This window comes from Pan paniscus, chromosome 4 (assembly GCF_029289425.2).
Source record: "Pan paniscus chromosome 4, NHGRI_mPanPan1-v2.0_pri, whole genome shotgun sequence".
Taxonomy (NCBI): domain Eukaryota; kingdom Metazoa; phylum Chordata; class Mammalia; order Primates; family Hominidae; genus Pan; species Pan paniscus.
The window spans coordinates 33,677,876-33,693,001 of NC_073253.2; the positions used below are offsets into that span (position 1 = coordinate 33,677,876).

Below are 15,126 nucleotides of genomic sequence, written 5' to 3' on the forward strand. Positions count from 1 at the left end.
GACAAGCTAGGTGGGGTGTTTTTGTGTTTTTTTTTTCCATTTCTTCTATTAAAAGAATTTCTTAGTACGGTATACACTCGTCTCTTAGCATCTTTAAGAGGATAAAACAAAAGCTCTCTTTGAGTGCCATGCACGTGGTTTCCTTGGAACGTTATTTAATGCCATCATGTTTTTAATCTTTCTCCTGAAAGCATGCCATACTAGAAGTCCTATGGTGAGTGGAACCGCACTTGGTCAGTTGTGGTTGTGGGTTTCCCCTGTTTGTCTCACATATGTAGGGCAGGAACAGGTGCGGTCTTTTGGTTCAGAGTTGTTCCAACGGTTCACTACAGTTAAGCACCATCATTATGCTGTTTTCCTGGGGTTTAAGACTGGCATTTTGTAAATAGTATAAAATTCAAATTTTCTTTTTATATAGTATTTATGATATCCAGATCTAGCCTGTCAATACTTAACTTTTTTTCCAAATGTAATTGAGTGTCCTCACCTGTTGACACCTTTTCATTTTGTGTGTTTCCAGTGAAGTCTACAAATGGCATAAGAGACCATTTTAGGAGTCTGACTTGGATCAGTGGGTTAACAAAGTGAGGATTTTAAGAGTGTTCTATTATAGCATTAATTTTGTTTCTTACACCTCTTTCTCTTTTACATGCTTTCTCATGAATTTAACTTATTCCTACACTGTAGATGTTTGATAATAACTTACTCAATACTTTGGCTTTTTGCTTCTGTAGCTTTTTTTTTTTTTTTAACCTCAGCTGTCAGACGGTGCAGCTTTTAAATGTGCCATTTTTTTCCTTTTTCTGTGGCTCTTAGATTCAGGGGATCCCTTCTTCCATGGCGTTGGTATTTTAAGTAACTTAATTTTTACTCAGCTGTAGATATCAAATAAGTAAGTAATGGGCACATAAATATTTTAGGTTATATTTGTTCAGTATAAATCTAGTACATGCTAAATATATAGGTATAGTTTTTTAATGTTTTATATTTTTTCCCCTAAAGCTACTAACATACTCTTTGAGGTGCCTCCTTCATCTGTATAAATCAATGATTCTTAATAGTTTTGAAGTCATGGGGTCCTCTGAGAACTGATGAGAGCTATGGATCTCATCTTTCAGAAAAATGCCCAGATCTTAAGCTTCCCTGATTATTGTGTTTCACTAGCCATTACCATGGGCTTTAAATCCAGCAGATGCCTGACCTTCTTATCCTTAACTCTTTCAACCTGGACTTCATAATCTGTGCTCTAGGTTAGGGATTCAGGACTCTAATAATTGTTGCCTTTTTATGTTGACCAGGAAAGCTGTTGCTGCTGTTGAGGTCTACATGATTAGGATAACATGTATTCTTCAGGAACTTACTGCTTGCTCATTTGCTCAACCTAAGAGTCCCTGCTGGATGGACCAGTTGTTAATTTTATGACTTCTTCTCATTTCCATTTTTTAATAGAATATTTTAAATTAGAATTGTTCTGTTGTTTAAGCCTTTTCACCAAATATTTACAGAGTGCAAAACGTGTTGTCCTCAAGGAAATAAATAGCAGGAAAGATAAACAATTTAAAAGTATTAAAGCAGAAGTATGTACTGGTTTAATAATAATGTATTATAGACTTGATATTTGCTAAGAGAGTAGATCTTAAATGTTCTTACCAGACACACACACGGACACACAAAAGGTACTATGTGAGGTGATGAATATGTTAATTAGCTTGATTTTGGTAATCATTTTCCAAAGTATATGTATATCAAAACTTCACATTGTACACCTTAAATATATACAATTTTTATTTGTCAACCATACCTCTATAAAGCTGGAAATAAGAAATATGTACTGGTTATAATAGCAACACAGGAGCAATACTCACTTTAGCTTGGGAGAGTTAGAAAAGGCATCATAGAGAAAGTGAATCTGAGCTGAGCTGAAAGTTGAGTGAGAGAAGGGTAATTGGAGCAAGGAATAATGTGAAATCTCAAAAGGGATGATCATACACTCAAGTAATACAGGTAATTTGGTATGGACCAGTTCATCTATAGGTCCAGTATTAGGAAGTGATAAAATATAAAGAGACAAAAGCGGGGGACAGATTATGAAGTCCTGCTTACATTAAGGATTTGGGACTATATCCCAAAGATTTTAAACCAGGTCCCTGATATGATCAGATTTGTGCCTTTAGACACTCAGTTGGCATCAACATAAAGATGGATTAAAGAGGGTCCAGGTGTGGTAGCTCACGCCTGTAATTCCAGCACTTTGGGAGGCCAAGGCGGGTGGATCACCTGAGGTCAGGAGTTTGAGACCATCCTGGGCAACATGGTGAAACCCCATCTACTAAAAATGCAAAAATTTGCTGGATGTGGTGGCGTTCCCCTCTAATCCCAGCTACTTGGGAGGCTGAGGTGGGTGAATCGCTTGAACCTGGGAGGTGGAGGCTGCAGTGAGCTGAGATTGCACCGCTGCACTCCAGCCTGGGTGACAGAGCAAGACCTTGTCTCAAAAAAAAAAAAAGATGGATTAAAGAGGGTTGAGAAAAGAGGCAGAGACTAGTAGACTCGGGGGAAAAGTTGGTGAAGAGTGGGAGTGTCTGAAGATGTATGAAAAAGAGATACATATGACATATGCAAAATAAGCAGAACAAAGTGCCAGCGAGATGAGAGGCAAAGGCCTCAGAATGGAAGAGGGGGAATTTCTGTCTTTAATATAGGATAGAGAAATTTGTGTGATTTACTTTCTGGAGCTTTTTTCCCTTGTTTCTAATGTGATTTCCCTAATCACTTTTTTTTTCCTTTTTAGTTTATTTACCCCATACTCAGCATCCCAGTTTATAATACATTTACCTGAATCAAATCCCCTCTGAAAACTTGCTTCTTGTTTGTACTTTTTGTTAAACATTCCCAACTCTTACATTAGTTCCAGAAATAAAAATGCCAATAAGCTTCTTTCTTCTGATGTTAATGTGTTTTTTTACTTGTGCAATTTTAAAACATAGGCTTTTAAAAACTTTCTATTTAAAGTTTTAATTGCAGAAACTATAGCTCTTGATATGATGCCTTTTATAACTCCCATATCTCTTGATATAGTTTGGCTGTGTCCCCACTCAAATCTCATCTTGAATTGTAGTTCCCATAATCCCCACGTGTGGTGGGAGGGACTTGGTGAGAGGTAATTGAATCATGAGGGCGATTCCCCCATGCTATTCTAGAAATAGTAAGTTCTCACACAATCTGGTGGTTTTACAAGGGGCTTCCCCCTTCGCTCAGCTTTCATTCTTCTCCATGCTGTCGCCATGTGAATCTGCCATGATTGTAAGTTTCCTGAGGCCTCCCCAGCCATGCTGAACTGTGAGTCAGTTAAACCTCATTCCTTTATAAATTACCCAGTCTCAGGTATGTCTTTATTAGCAGCTTGAGAGCAGACAAGTACACCTTTTTTTTTTTTCTTTTTTTGAGACAGGGTCACCCAGGCTGGAGTGCAGTGGCACAATCATAGCTCGCTGCAGCCTCCATCTCCCGGGCTTAAGTGATCCTCCCAACTAAGCCTCCTGAGTAGCTGGGACTAAAGGAGCATGTCACCATGCCCAGCTACTTTTTCATATTTTTTTGTAGCGATGAGGTTTTGCTGTTGTTGTCCAGGCTGGTCTCAAACTCCTGGGATTGAGACTCACTCACCTCTGCTTCTGCCTGCCAAAGTGCTGGGATTACAGGCATAAGCCACCACAACCAGCCTATACCTCATTTTTATTTAACAAAATAAAAATATAGAGCACCTTTTAAAGTGACTTTGGTCCCCTGTATTTATATCCTGAAATCAAATATATATAACATTGTAGAGAAAATAAAATGTAAGATTATTCTAAGAATTCTGTTTCTTTCACCTGGTGGTGGAAAGTCCAATCTTGTAGTATGCTAGCACTCTAATTATTTTAGAACCTAATGAATAATATCAGGTATAGCTAAGAATAACCAAATACCCACAGGAAAACAAGTGCAATGGCATTAGTTAGCTCACTAGAATGGTATAATATTTATAATTGGCTTACTGGTTTTTACTCATCTGGTATGTCTTTCCTATAACAGGCAAGGTATAATAACTATTTGAGTTGGGTTAAACTAAGCATCGTATAAGACAGTGTAGGTGACAACGGGGCTAGAAGGAGGAGGCTGATAAGAGTGAGAAGGGAGAAAAAGTGTTAGCAAGAGAGAAGGCAAAAAACATAGGCCATAGAGAACAAAACTAAAATTCAGCGTGGGAGAAGAGGAAAGGCATGTGGAATACAGAGGAAAATTTGGTGGGGAGAGAGCATTGTAAAAAACGGAGGGAATCTTCATTAAATGTAAAGGACTCGAAAGAAAAGTGAGGCAAATGTTACTCAAGTTAATTAGAAAACTTTTTATTTCGCTATACTAGCTATATGAGACTTTTTCTATAATATTTTTAGTACCTTTAAGCTTCTTTTAAAATTACTTTTGCGTATGTCATCTCTTTGTCTCTGTATAAAACACTGTAAAATACATAACATTTATTTTCTCTTTTTACATAAATCAAAAAACTATTTGCCCAAGGTCAAATTTAGAGTTAGAATTCAAGTTCCTGAATTGTAACCAGTGCTCATCTCAGTAACACATATTTCTTAATCACAGAGCTCAATTCAGTGTCCCACTATTAATAAGTCATTAATTACATTTCCCATTTGAGCACTGTGAGTGGCTAATTCCAGGCAGTGTATATAAATGGGACTCAAAAGTTTTCTCTTCTGAGTCATGTCTATATTGAGGCATCCACGGATCCCTGGCAGCTGCATGTAGGGTGAGGGGGTGGTTGCCATAGGATATTCAGGAAATGAGTTGGTGCATGGGGTCAAAGGTAGGCTAACAATGTGCTTGCTGTCTTATCTGGTACAGATATCCATCCCACTCTTATAATAGCTGATGCTGCTCAGACTGCTGGAACTGTAGAAACCTGCCCATAATCAGAATAAGGAGTCTTGCATTAAGAACTCTTAAAACCACACTCACGTTAGAAACAAAATAACGTAATAATTAAAAGGCTCAAGCCCAGCTCTGCCACTGTGTGACTTTAGGCAAATTATTTAATCTAATTTAACCTAAGCTTCAGTTCCTTCATCTACGAAGTGGGGATAATAATTAGAAGGATTAGATGTTGAATATGTGATACTTTGTATATGATGCTTGTATAGTACTTACTCAATAATGGTAACTATCTTCATTATATTTTAAAATAGAAATTGATTTCTAATCCAGGAGTATTGTGAGAATTTTATAAAAGTGAAGCAAAATTTAATGCTTTCATTTTTAAAGGTATTAAGTAATGCTAGGGAATAATATTAATACAAGTTATACATATGGGGAAGTTCTAAGATGAAGAACAGGTACATACACATTTCATGTGAAACTGTTTTTGGTCTTACGAATGGATAGGATAGTTTTCTTAAACAGAGATTGTCAGTAACTAACATTCATTGATATATTTTTGGGACAAAGACAAATGACTTCCTTAGTTATTAAGACTTGAGCTTATAACAACGGTGCTTGTTCCTCAGAAAAAAATGTTTTCCATGGCGTTTTATTGTTTTGTTCTGTCTTTTTAAAAAATTTTGTTTTCGGGTAGTCCTAGATCTGGCCAGTGGCATAAGTTGTATAATTATGTTAGCATTCCATCTTCTGGGACACATCTGGCATGTTTATTCACCCTTGTAGACTTCTCAGACAACCATTTTGCTTTCTGTGTTCCCTTGAGATATTAACAAGCTACCTAAGTCATTTCAACTTACATTCTCAGGAATAGAGGGAGATACAGTGTTTGGTTGAGAATCTTCAACTTGGGAATGCCGTATTTTCTCTTGATTTATGAGGGGAAGATTTTAATAATAATAAATGATATAAGATCAAAGATTTCAATACTTTGTAAGTTTTGCTTCTCTGTGTTCAGTCTCTGTCTTCATTTGTAAAATATAAAATTTTCACTTGTTTCTGCTTGGGAATAAAGAGACTGTATAAAACTCTAAAGTATTATTCATGATGATGAACCCACTACATTTCAAGGATAATATTTGCTTTCATGTTTAATAGTTGTAGGATTAGAGGAACTGAGAAGCTCCTTAGTCACCAGCATCTCAGGTTGTAGAGGGGCAAAGTCTGCATCTTTGGAGGTTCAAAATTTTCTGAGCTTGGCCCTCTTGGAGATAAAGGAACAAGTACAGTGGATCATCAGAATAGCTTACTAAAGTACATCAGAAAAATCCCTCGACCCAAGCACAAATCAAGTATTGCTATGAAACTTACCTAAACTAAAAGTCCTACTTCTTCCTCTAGGAGATAAGTCTACATTTTTGTATACTAATTATCACATTGTCATAATATCAGCCAAAAGCATTTGTTAAAAATATTAGTGAAATTTGTATATATACTATATAACTTTACATCAAGTTATGTAGCATATATAGGTGAAGTGAGCAATTTTGAGCAAGTGAGCAATTTTGAATTCATCACTAGTTTTGGACCAATAGTCACATTTGTGCCATGGATTACATACCTTTTTATTTTCTTGGGCAGTGTATGGCAGCATATTATATAGACATGATATTTAATGCATATTTGAAATATTACTAGAAGAAAATAGTTTTTAAATTTTCTATTCATGAAGGTTTATAGAAGTCTTCTGGTTTTAGCCTCATTATTTTCTAAATAAGGCTTTAACATTATAGTTAAGTGATTTGTCTGCTAGCTCACAAAACCAAGCATGGATTAATTGCAGAATGTGGACTAAAATCATATATTTTGGTCTTACTACAGCCTTTGTTGTTGATGTCATGATATGGCCAATTGTTCTCAAATATTAGGATGGTATTATACCAGTCACTATATAGGTTGAGCATCCCTAGTCTGAAAACCTGAGATCCAAAATCTAAAACTTTTGAGTGCCAACATGAAACTCAAAGGAAATGCTTATTAGAGCCTTTTAGAATTTGGATTTTCAGATTTGGGATGCTCAACCACTAAGTATTAAGTATAATGAAAATATTTCAAAATCAAAAAAAATTTAAATCTGAAGCACTTCTGGTCCCAAGAATTTCAGATAAGGGATACTCAACCTTGTTTTACAAACAGGCAAAATGTGATCGAATTTTCTAAAAATGATAAAATTTTGAAATGTCTTTCATACCTGTGATTCTTAGACGGAAGAACATACATATGCTTAATAAAATAGATGGGGCATGTGTTAAAACTTGAATATCATAGCACTAAAACTAAATTTGTATTTAATTTTTAATTAATTTTATCATGTAAATTTCATAACATATCCTAGATTATTATAGACTTAATTATGAAACTCTCCTGATGAGTAGGGCTTTTTTAAAATTGAAGATTTACTGATCTTTAGAATGATAGAATAGACATTGTAAATGTATGGAAAATAATACACACTTGTCCTAGACACTAAAATATGGGACCTACCTAGCACAAGGCTTGCATTAGACATGTTTTTAAAGGCTCTATTTCTTTGCCTATGTTAAACAAGATCATGTATAAGCAATACAGGATTCTCAGAAACACCACCTATAAAATTATCCTCTTTTAATCACTTGTTTTATAATCTCTAAGGTTGGTCTTATAAATATTTGACCTTCCACTAAATCCATAAAGGCAAATATAGAAATAAAAGTAGAACAATGTTACTATTATAAGATAAATATTTAATTTATATATTTAGAAATAATTATTTCTGATGTTTATTTAATAACTCTTAGGGCATACTCCAACAATAAATCAATAAATTATTTCCCCCCAGTCCATTGTGTGAGGTAATCTTTTATAAGTACTACAATGGACCGGGCGCGGTGGCTCAAGCCTGTAATCCCAGCACTTTGGGAGGCCGAGACGGGCGGATCATGAGGTCAGGAGATCGAGACCATCCTGGCTAACACAGTGAAACCCCGTCTCTACTAAAAATACAAAAAATTAGCCGGGCGTGGTGGCGGGCGCCTGTAGTCCCAGCTACTCAGGAGGCTGAGGCAGGAGAATGGCGTGAACCCGGGAGGCAGAGCTTGCAGTGAGCTGAGATCGTGCCACTGCACTCCAGCCTGGGCGACAGAGCGAGACTCCGTCTCAAAAAAAAAAAAAAAAAAAAAAGTACTACAATGGAATTATAAAAGTAATGCAATTGGAATACTTTTCAAGAGAGGTCTTCTGTTACTTGAGTGGAAATTAGGGAAATTAGGAAAGAAGAAGAGATATTATATTGTTTGTCATATAATGCTGCATGGAATATTCTTTGATTAAATACAGTTTAAAGACTACATTACAAACCTTCGGTTTTAAGATCTTTGAAGTTCTTTAAGAACATTATTGCAATACACTGTAATGCATAACACACTTGATCCAGGTGAAAAACTTTTAGCTGTATCCTTGTTTATCTACGGGTCTTATTATTCCCAGTAAGGCTGCAAGGATTTCAGTTATAACTTTCACTCTCCTAAAAATATTGAAATTTACTTAAATTATTTTTGTTTTTATTGTTTTCTCTGTATTTACTGCTTATTATAGAAATTGAGAAGGAAATAATGTCGATATGCAGTTTTTCACGTTTTTCCCCGCTGAAGGTAATCTTACTTTACTGAATTAATTATGAACTTAACTTTGCATTGTAAGGCTTACAGAATGTTTTCTCCTAGCTGAGAAGAGAGAGATCCAGACTAAATGAATCTTTGAAGGTTGAAACAAAAAGTCTGGCTTCAGTTTACCAAGTTTTGTTGTATCCTCATCGTGTGTGCCCTTACCACAGTGACCTGCCTTAAAAATATATATGCATTTTAAGCTTTCATGCAAACTAATTATAGTGTTGATGATATTATTGATAACATTCTTGTTATATGTCAGACACTGTGCATATATGGTATAAATTTTATCTTCTCAGCAACCCCATTTTATAGAGGAGGAAACTGTGTTTCTGATCAGTTTAAGCAACTTGCTCAAGGGCTGTCACAGCTGGTAATCAGCAGGTCTGGCTCTGTCTCAGATATGTCCTGCTCCAGTGCCTGTACTCTTAACTACTTGTCTTAATCTACCTTCCACTTTTATAGGTGGGAAATGTGGAATAAAAAAATAATTCTATCGATAATTATAATTGCCTTTATTTATAGCCAACACTTTAAAACATTTGCTTTCCTGATTTTTGAATCCTTGCATGTGCTCATTGTTAATTTAGTAGATGGAAGGATGACCAGAGCTGTATGTTTTGTAAGGAGCATAATTTCCCCCCCCCCAGTCTGCTTCACTTCCCACTGTTCTTGAATAGGAGAAAAAAAGAAGTGTTACAATGTATTTTCAAAGTTACTATTTTGGTAACTGTGGGGAAAAACACCATTATTAAGAAAATACATTTGTTTAAACAATATAATTTAATGGTCAGGGTATTGGCCTATGAGTTGGACAACAAAATTATCTGTAAAAAAATCAATGGACCACTTGATTCCTTAATTATTAAATTAGGATATTATTTACTGTTTCTATTCTTCATGGGAAAATTGTGGAAAGTATTACAGCTACTCCAATCAAGTGTTTTATATCATGTAAACAGCCAGTTATAAGAATGACAATTTTTAAATTATTGCTATAAATTTTTTTTTATAAAAGTCTTATTTAGCATTTCTGAAAGATGGCTAGATGGTAACACTGTTATTGCATGAAGAGCCTTGCTTGCGTTTAAGTCTTTCAGATAGATATCTGTTCTGAAGACAAAACATTTTGTATAAAGAAAAACATGTCTTCTACTTTTGGAATTGTGATTTCTCATATTGGTGTTGTATGATTTTCTTAATGTTACCATGATTACTTTTTTAGTGTATTTTGGGATCTCTACTGTGCAGCTCCAGAGAGACGTGAAACATGTGAACACTCAAGTGAAGCAAAAGCCTTCCATGATTACGTAAGTTAACATATAATTTTACAAAGTTACACTGTCAGTTTTCTGTTTAACCACTGCTCTTAAAAAATACACTGGCTCATCTATTCTTTTGTTTTGGTACTTAAGAAATTGTTTGGTCTCTTTTTTCTTGAACAGTAGGTTCATAACTTTAAATGTGAAATAGAAAGGGGCATTTGAGTCTTGTTAAAGCTTAGGATAAAGCGTAGGCCTAATTCTAAGCTATTAAAGAAATTTCTTATCTTTAAGCATGTCTGATTTGTGAAATTTCAGATTTTATGAAAATTAAATATATAGTAATTTTTTATTCTACAAAAACATTCATTATAAGATTTCTGTAAATGATAAATTTCTCCCTTGCACATAAGATTTTTGATTAAATATAGAAATACTCTATTCTTCTCCTTTTATAACTTTTGGTTATATATCATAAGGCTAAATATCTTCCCTGCTGAATTCACTTCCCCAAATAAAATTTATTGTGGATTAAAGGAAATACCAGACAAGAGTAGAAGATTCTGTGCAAAAATGAAAATGTAATTTTTTTTTAATTCTTAAGGAACGGCAGTAGAGTGTCCTTGGCTTGAGCATTTTTTTTTAGAAGGACTGCAAATCTGATTTTAGAGAGCTGATAGTATCAGAAAGTAGAACTGTGAAAAGAAAAAAAACAGTGAAGATAAGAATGAGAAGATGATATTATGAAGGGGCTAGGGAAACGTGTTTGCAGAACTAACCATAAAAGAGGGACAGATTGAGTTTAAGATGGAGGAAATCAAGTTTCCTTGGTTGGGAGGAAGTGAATTGGGGCTGGAGCCTGAGGAAATAACTGATAGTAAGTACCTAAAACTTAACCATAGGGATACTTGTCAAGTTTGTGGAGGCTGGCATCATTCTGTGTAAAATGCCTTAAAAACCAGAACCAGCGCTCAAAAGGGAAAAAAGACCTTGTTCTTCCAAGGAAAATAATTCAGCCTTAGACTGAAGAGTTAGAAATGGCCAGAAGAATTATACCCTCCAAAATAGCATGAGGAAGAGCATGCAGACTTACGGAAAGTGAAAATCTTGGCTACCTGGCAGGGACTGTGCAATTCTTTAAATGTGTACTAACCTTATTCAAGTGAGAGTGCTTGTGATTACCTCATCTGACATTGATTGTACTCATAAAGCTTGTTACACACTGAACAATAGCTCTTGGGGAACAATCTGAGTGAATGGGATGCTACTGCAAATAAAAAGTAGAGAAAAAGTAGATAAGGCAGGGCCCAGGACATGGGATTTATCTGAACAACCTCATTTTCCTTTTTTACCCTTGGTTGACAGAAGAAATAAAGCAGAGATCTACCCATGAAGAATATGAGGAATTGGATGGAGTGGGGTACCCCATCTCATCTTTTCCTTATACTAAGAGATGCATGCCTTGATTTGGCCTGTCAGTCACGGGAGATATTGTCTCCACTAATTTTGACAACTAGATGGCATTAGAGAGTGCCAGTGTCCTACTCTTAAAGGAGATACAATATTTGATAGCCTACATTTTAAGAAATTAATCATATAAATACTTTTCCAAAATTGCATTCTGTAGAAAGATGTACCCTACTGTTCAACATGGAGATCTTAAGGGGAAAAGTGAACTAATTTAGCAGCTCTTTCTAAAAGCGTTAGATAAATGATCATCGTTGTCATCGTCACTTTCATCATCATCATCTTGCATTCATAAGACACTTTGAAAATTTCAAAGTATTCACACTTATTAGCTTTAGAAATACACTTAAATAGGTTTTGGAAATGAGCATTAGCCAGAGGTAGGAGTAAAATTCGAGTAGATTTTAAAGGAGAAACAACCCCTTACCGTGTAATTTGGTCCTTGGAAAATATAGTTTAGAAAAAAATCAGTATTTGAATTTTATAATTCATTATGAATATTAGCACATTGTGTCAGATGTTTAATTTTAATTTAAATATTAGTTTTAAGAGATTTGATTTATTCTTGGATGCCATTTTTATTACATCTTAAAACCAATTTCTTTTCATGGTAATACATCTCTGATTTGTTTTTTAATTGGAGGTTGGTGAAAAGATAGAGTTTGACCTACATGATTTTATATTACAATTGGATTTTTAAAAATACATTAATTTCTTTTATGGTAATTTTCATGAATAGGATTTCCTAAATTCTTAATAGTAGATAATTTCTGAAAATGATTAACAAATTTATTTCTAACATGTAAATATAATAGTTTGAAAGACTTGGGGAAGAAAATGGAAAACACAGGAACAAACAATAAGATATTGGTAAAATTCTAGAATGTTATATTCTGCATTTGAGTTTATTACAGAATTACTTCTATAATGGTAATTAATATGTTTACCTACTGAATTTTAAAATACTTTAATAATTTAAAATAAAGTACTTGAAAGCATTCTAAAAAATACTTTCTTCAGTAGCTGCGTTTTTAGCGTTAAAAATGTTTACTTGCATGTATAAATGTTTAAAATTAGTCTTATTATTTTATAGTTACTTATCTATAAGATTGAATGAATATTGACAAATAAACTACTTTTTAAAAGAAATACTGGAGGCATAATGAGGTAAATAATGAATAATTCTGTTAATTTAAAATAGGCCAAAATGTTAAAATGACTATCTTTTGATATTGGGATAATGCATGATTTTTATTTTTGTCTGCATATATTACTGTATTTTCCAAATATCTGCAATTATTAATTATTTCACATTCAGGAAAGTTACTTTAAAACAGATTAAATTTCACCTTTCAGTGAGTTCTAATCACTCTTCTGAGATTGGAAACTAAAAAACTTAATGAAATAAAATTTACATTTACCATGTTACATGCACAGGCATTTAGCATTTCTTATGAAAGACATCTGTTGTTTTTTGTATGTGCACATATTGAGAGACATCCATAAACTGAATAGTTGTAATTTTCAGCCATTCTAAAATTTATTTTTAACCACGTTACTGAGGTATGATTGACATACAAAAAACTGTACATATGTAATATGTAAACTTGATGTGTTTGGAAATTAATATGCACCCGTGAAACCATCATCACAACCAATGCCATAAACTTATCTGTCACCTCCAAGAGTTCTTCTCCCCTTTTTGCTTTATTTTTTTCCCTTTTGTGGTAAGAGTACTTAACATAAGATATACCCTTTTAAGAAATTTTTAAGTACACAATACAGTATTGTTAATCATATGCCCTATGTTGTACAATGGATCTCCAGAATGTATTTATCTTATAAGACTAGAATTTTACATAGATATGGATTTCTGAAATCCATGAAGAAATAAATGAAGAAACTAATGTGGAAAAGAGAGAAACAGAACAGGATGACTTTATTTAAAGTTCATTTTATTGTAAAAATAATATATATTTTTTCAAAGTATGTATTTTAAACATCATAAGCACCCTTCTCTCACTGAAATATTTTTAAATTATAATCCAGTTTCTGGTAAATGTGAAAAGATGATAATGGAAAGATCTTTATTCCTTACTATTTTCATGCTGATGTTATACTGCCTGTGATTGCTGCCAATAGTATCAAAAAATTAAAAAAACATGATATTCTTTCAAAAATAGCATGCATTTTTAACTTACAATTGGAGATGTAAAATTCATAAAATTTATAACTTACTATGGGAGATGTAGAAATCATAGAAAATAAGTTAAAGATTTTTTTAAGTAAAAATGTATCTAAATACCTTAGATTTGTAGAGTCATATTTTTATAGCCACTTGTTTACTTTTTACTTTTTATCCAGCTTCATTTAAAATGATTGTATTTTGGCAACTTGGAAAAGTGTATATATCTCTTACTTTTATTCTTTTCCCTTTGATATGAAGGAAAGAAACAAAAAATCATTAGCAAAACTCATCTTTCACTTACCCCAAACTATAGATTTGAATTATTATGTTGTCTTGTTTTTGATGGGGGTTGACAACTGAGATTAGAGGTTTATATCTTTTTTAAATAAATAAAAGCCTCACAATTTCAAGTACTATGTCTTTGATGGAATGTATACTATGAGATAAGTAATAGTTACTTAGTCAGAAATAATGGATAGAGCTATAATGATGTGACACACTATTTTGTGCTAACAAGAATAGGTTATCTGTTTTTGTTTGTTTGTTTTTGAGACACAGTTTCGCTCTTATTGCCCAGGCTGGAGTGCAATGGCGTGATCTTGGCTCACCACAACCTCTGCCTCCCGGGTTCAACCAATTCTCCTGCCTTAGCCTCCCAAATAGCTGGGATTACAGGCCTGTGCCACCATGCTCGGCTAATTTTTGTATTTGTAGTAGAGATGGGGTTTCTCCATGTTGATCAGGCTGGTCTGAAACTCCCAACCTCAGGTGATCTGCCCACCTCAGCCTCCCAAAGTGCTGGGATTACAGGTGTGAGCCACCACGCCTGGCCTAGGTTATCTATTTTCAGACTTCATGAAATGTCTATTGATTTTGTTGCATTTATTTTTAGTGTTAATTTCTTTTATTCTACATATACGTCATATGCTTTCCATTGTCTCTTGGGTTTAAAATCACAAATGACTACTCCTATAATACAAGGAATTATTTGCAGCCAGCCACAGTAGATAGTTCTTATCAGTTCCCAAAGATCAGGTGCTTTAAACTTTCTAGAAGGAAAGACTCAGAATCTCTTGTAAAAGAAGGTACAGATATTTTCAAGGTGGATTTAAAGGTTTTCTTACCAAGTCAAACTTACCTTAAAAATGTATATATTTGTTAATATCTTTTTAAAGAAGACAAGGGCACAACTACTAACAAATGTAACTATGCTGGAGGGGAGGATTATCCTTGAGGGAAGTGATTTTGGTAGACATAATTTAGGATCATTCTTCTGACACAGGATTTTTCTCAGTCACTTTGCAAGCTGGGGACCTCTGGCTGGTGATGCCACCTCTCCCCCCGGTCTTGCTCAGCCATGCTGCCTGCCGCAGGAAGCAGTCCACCCACTCGGCCCACCTACACACCAGCTCAGTCTGTGGCTGGGCTGGGCATGCCCCAGCCCGACTGTGTTATAGCTTATACCTGCATTTGGTGGTTCTTGAGTTCTTCTCCCGCATCCAAGAAGAATGAGGATACACTAACAATTGAAGGGTGAGAAGGGCAGAGAAGAATTTTGTTGAGCAATGAAACAGTT

The 15,126-nt window shown here is 34.5% G+C and overlaps 1 protein-coding gene across 10 annotated transcripts in view; it reads left to right on the top strand.

The window, feature by feature from the left end:
• The window catches only part of SSBP2 (single stranded DNA binding protein 2), a 324,480-nt gene that overhangs the window by 120,098 nt on the left and 189,256 nt on the right, over positions 1-15,126 (top strand). For all 10 annotated transcript variants that reach the window (XM_003822253.7, XM_063604176.1, XM_003822255.6 and 7 more), the window contains exon 4: positions 9,859-9,943. In XM_003822253.7, coding sequence (XP_003822301.1) covers positions 9,859-9,943 — 85 coding nt within the window. The remainder of the gene's footprint in view (positions 1-9,858; positions 9,944-15,126) is intronic.